At 51.2% G+C, this 4,631-nt stretch overlaps 1 protein-coding gene across 1 annotated transcript; it reads right to left on the bottom strand.

Moving 5' to 3' along the window:
- Nucleotides 1-297: 297 nt before the first annotated feature.
- MIND_00767500 (uncharacterized protein) lies at nt 298-3,110 on the bottom strand (the record flags this gene model as incomplete). Its single annotated transcript, XM_037364367.1, has 12 exons — nt 298-530; nt 567-688; nt 737-906; nt 978-1,094; nt 1,162-1,326; nt 1,373-1,679; nt 1,710-1,726; nt 1,773-2,174; nt 2,220-2,489; nt 2,536-2,785; nt 2,829-3,055; nt 3,102-3,110. 12 exons carry the CDS (start codon nt 3,108-3,110, stop codon nt 298-300), a joined length of 2,289 nt encoding a protein of 762 aa, XP_037220011.1.
- Nucleotides 3,111-4,631: the final 1,521 nt, after the last annotated feature.

The raw sequence follows: 4,631 nt of genomic DNA, 5'->3' as shown, positions 1-4,631 counted from the left end.
TGATCTAGCTTGGTAAGCACTTATAGAGTACCACAAGTGCTTAGAGTGCACTCCCCAGGGTTTTAGTGATTTATATACCTTCTAAAAGCACTTCAGCTAAGTTATAGTATACTCCCAATCATTTTGGAGAGAATACAACTGCAATATCATTCTTTTAATATAGCTACAATTGAAATATCATTCTTTTGCTATACTTGTAAGTGTCTAACTTGAATATATATTATTTACAAAGACTTGCAAACCTACTGAAAAAAAACTTGTGATATGTCTGCAGATGATTGCATATTTTGATTTAAATTAAAGTGAAATATCATAGTTATCTGCAGCCTGTGCATCCCCAATGTCCTCCCCATCCTCAGGCCCTAAATCAGGCTCACCAGAGTCAGAGTCAGACTCAGACTCACTGTCCCACTCTGAGTCTCTGTCAGAACCAGACTGTGCAGCCAAATCCTCCTCCTCCTCCTCCTCTTCAAGGTCTGAGTTGTCCAGCTCTGGTTCCAAGGGCTCGTCCTGCCCCAGGACAGACCCCTCTGATTCAGTGTCAGTCAGAATCTCATTAACCTCACCATCAGACCACTCCTCAATCTCCATTTCAGCAGCATCTGGCTCAGGGTCTGGAACAAAGACCTGATAGGAATGGCCGACACCACCACCAAGATAGCGCATCAGCATGTCGCGATCAACAAAGCTAATTGATGGGATCAGACCAGAGTTGCCTAATCTGGTAATGACTCACAAGTTCACATAGTGGTAGAGCCAGTCTTGTTGACCATTAGGCCGGCCAAGTGATGGGATGTCGGAGTTGTCGTTGAGCCCGCGCGCAAAGGCAGGGATAAGATGGGCTTCACGGATGACCTCGTCAGGGTTGACAAAAGCATATGCGGTATCGTCAAGCTCGGGAACAAACTCGAGGCGGTGAAGTCGTCGTCGTTTAAATCCGCCGCGCGCCAAGATTTGTCTAGCTGGAAGCGGCGGACCCAGAGAAAGGTGACAGGAACAGCAGCTGAGACATAGCCACGGAGTTTGTGTTGAACGTCACAATGGAAGATGCCAATGACACGGGAGTACTCGAAAGGGTGGTCGTCACTGGCGTCCTCGGGCGATAAGCGTCATAATATCAGCGTGGGTTCGTGAGTTCATAGAATCTTGCCCTCGACGCACGTTGTAAGTCGTAAAGTTGACTCGGAGAATTTTGTGAATATAGATGCGGTTGTTGACAATGAACAGGTTGTTACGGTCATTGGCGGAATATTCAGATCCATCGCTTGAGTAGTCTGGGTGCAGTATACGTGCCAGCAGATGATTTTTTAGGTCACGTCGGAAGTTCTGTAAGGTTGGATCAGTAAGATCTAAAGTGTTCCTGAGAACTGACCTTAATGGCTGGGTCACCAGTATTTTCATCCAACCAGTTGTCCAGAGTGAAATAAAAGTTACGACTTTGGGAAATATGATGAGGGAAATCGGGTGGCGTGTACGGCAGAGATTCGGAGTCAGCAAAGCTCAGAGTAGTGCCAGTTGATTTGGCTCGCGCCTTGGCTGTGCCACGTTTGCGCTTGGATGAGGTGTTAAGAGTTGCGATTGGAGGCGCAGCAGCAGCAGCCTGGACCTTGGTTTGAATGCGTAGTAGCTCGGCCTCACGACACTCGAGATTAGAGATCTGAGTAACGGCACCATTCTTGCTGGTCCGGCTATAAAAGCCCTTGCCTCACTTGTGTTCGAGTTCCCCCTGAAGTAGAGTCAGGTCAAGTGTTAGAAACTGGTTGAACACGTACTGGTGCAGTCGAATATGAGTCAGTTGTTCCAAAGAAGGGGATTTCGAGTGGGTAGTAACCAATCAGATGCATTTTGACAGTCGTAAGGTTAAACGCTTTGAACTGTGGGCTGGAATCAACGGTTGATGTTGGGGCCTTCCGTGCAGCTTTCTTGCGGCGGGCAGCCTCCTCCCGAGGAAGCTCCTTCGTGACAAAGTGTTCGCAGGTTGATTTGGCAAAACGGCAGAGTTGGTAGCCCAAGTCCTTTGTTGCCTCCCGGAGTCGCTCCAGTGTCGCATCTGTATGCATACGAAGCTTGGCTAGCGCATGAAAGTACGCCATACTGAACAACAGGTCTTGGATGACATCATTGTCACCATAGACATCGTCGTCCAACAGGCCTTCAAACACAGGCATGGCGCACTGGTAGTGATCAGCCACCGCTGACATAGCCTAAAAGTAACGCACCTGCAATAAGTCCTCGTAATCCCGGGCAGCAAGGCGTTTCATTGCTGACGTGTTGTTTGTAAACCGCCAAATTGTGTCTCGACCAAAGGCTGGCATCTGTCGATAGCGCCAGTTGAGGCTAGTGATAGCGTCACCAGCGTTGGCAACCAAAATGCGAATCAGATGGACAAAGGTCATTTTCCAGACACCAAGCTCCAGCTCGTGCATAAGATCAGGAGCTAGCATCTGAAAGATGTCCCACGTGAAGGTAGACACATTGCTGAACGCATTCTGAAAAGCGGCTAAGTAACATGCCAGATATCAGAAGGCAGCATACCATGACAGGAACGTAGGATTCCGGTCCCAGGATACGCTTGACAGCAGCCCCGTATGGGGCCAGGTTCTTCTCGTATACCTTAGCTCGGGCACGTCGAACAAGGCCACGATGGCGATGATCATCAACACGGTGCAGTTTGGCTCGTCGTTTGTTGTCGTTGACTGTGCCCAGTTGATTGAATTGGTCAGACGTCAGAAGACATCGGGGGCAGGGACAGCGGCTCAGACTGCGTATTGTGGCCAGAAGGACCCTGTCAGTCATTAGTTAGGCTCACTCGTTTGTTGATATCATACTTCTCGGGATAGTCGGCTGAGTATGTGAAGACGCGGAAGTAGAAGCGCCGCCAGATATTGTCAGGACAGAGAATTTCGATCCCGTGCTCACATGCCTCCATGAACTTGTCGTCGAGGATAAGCCGCCATATGGTGTGGAAAAGTTCCCGCCGACAGTGCGTAAGCATCTCCGAAGTTGGCGCTTCACCCGTTGTCGTCTTGAACCAGTCAAAGAAGTCATCCGCAAGCTGAAGCTGAAATCAGCAGTGACACGACCATGGGAAGAGAACTAACCTTTGGCATATAGGCAATGTGATGGCAGGCTCGTGCTCGTGGTTTCCCCCGCACCCACTTCGACTAATTGCCAAAGAAGAGGTAGATCGGCCAGAGCGCTGCTGTCCCAAAGTTGGCGAGCTGCGTTGAGTCGGACCAGAACATCAGAGCCACTATACAGCGCTCCAATGTGCAGCCTGGCTCCCGTGGGCTACGCTGGAGCTCCTCGTATGTCTGAATATAGGCGTCAGATGAGTAGATTTCGTCGTAGACGCGCTGTGTTGGCCCATCGGTAACCGGCTGCCACCATTGGCGAAAGGGCGTGTAGTGGAAGAAGCGGGAGCTGGAATCGCTTAGAACAGCCTTCACCGTCTCGGTCAGGCTGCGCAAGCGGAGCCCTTCGATAGTGTACTTGAGCGGACCCTTCATCCCTTTTCGTGGGTCGGGGACGTCTATTTCGACACTCGCAGATCGCCATCCATCCTTGACCTCGCTCTCAGTTCCCCCCGAATCCATCCCTTCCCCCCGGAGATAGTCGTCAAATCGTTTGGTTTGAGCTTTAATGTCGAATGTCATAAGATCAGCAACATTGAAGAGCGGGGACTTGAGATAGTCCAGCAAACGGGCACATTCTCCAATGCTCTTCATCGCTGAGCCTGTCCACATCCAGTTCATGAGACCCCAGACTGTGAAGTTGCCAAAAGGCCCATACGAGGCTGATGCGCCCAAGGGCGGCTGCGGGCCGAGAGTCTGTCGTGGCTGGAAAGGACTCCACGGAGGCGGTCGGGACATCAGATTGATCAGCGAGTGAGGTATTGCCGTCAGGGTTATGAGAGGGAGTGGATGGGTACTCGCGGAAAAGACCAAAGCCATTTCGCGATGTGTTGGCAGACTCCCACCGAAATGGCACCGACTGATCAGGCTCCTCGAGTTCGTCATCTCTATCGGGTGGAGGTGGTGGAGGTTCCGGCAACTGCGCCAGGATTTTCCATGTCGGGCGTCGATTTCGTATGGGTCGCGAAGGAGATGGTGGAGGGAGTGGAGGATCTGACTCTGGCTCAGGATGCGTTTGTGGGTGGGCCATATCGGTGTTATCAGGCTCCGGCATCACAGCAGCGTTGTTGTCGAAGGTTGCAAGAGAGTCAGAGGTAGCGGCGTAGCCACTAGCAGTTGAAGACTATAGAACGATTATAAGCTCCTGCGGTCATGGACAACAAGACAGACCAACCTCAGCAACAGGAATATCCGCGTCTCCTATCGTGACAGTGGTCGCTAGCCCAAGTTCCCGTTTTCGACGTTTCTTCTGTTGGTGAGTTCTGAGTGCTGCATCGAGCGAGCTGTCAAAAGCGAGCAAGCTCGAATGACCCGTCCGGCTCTGGTGATTTGCTAGCTTCTTCTCGGCTTGCGCATCCTTCGCATCCACCCACCAAGAACACGGACCATTGGGTTGACACTGAAGCTTTGACAACATGAGAAGGGCGACAATGAAAAAGCAGCTCGCGATATGCATGCCCGCAGGTGCAGGCTTGTCGATGGTGGTCGGGTCTGAGA

The sequence above is a fragment of the Mycena indigotica genome (assembly GCF_014461135.1).
Source record: "Mycena indigotica strain 171206Taipei chromosome Unknown Mind.scaff0006, whole genome shotgun sequence".
NCBI lineage: Eukaryota > Fungi > Basidiomycota > Agaricomycetes > Agaricales > Mycenaceae > Mycena > Mycena indigotica.
This window is presented reverse-complemented; position numbering and strand designations above follow the sequence as displayed.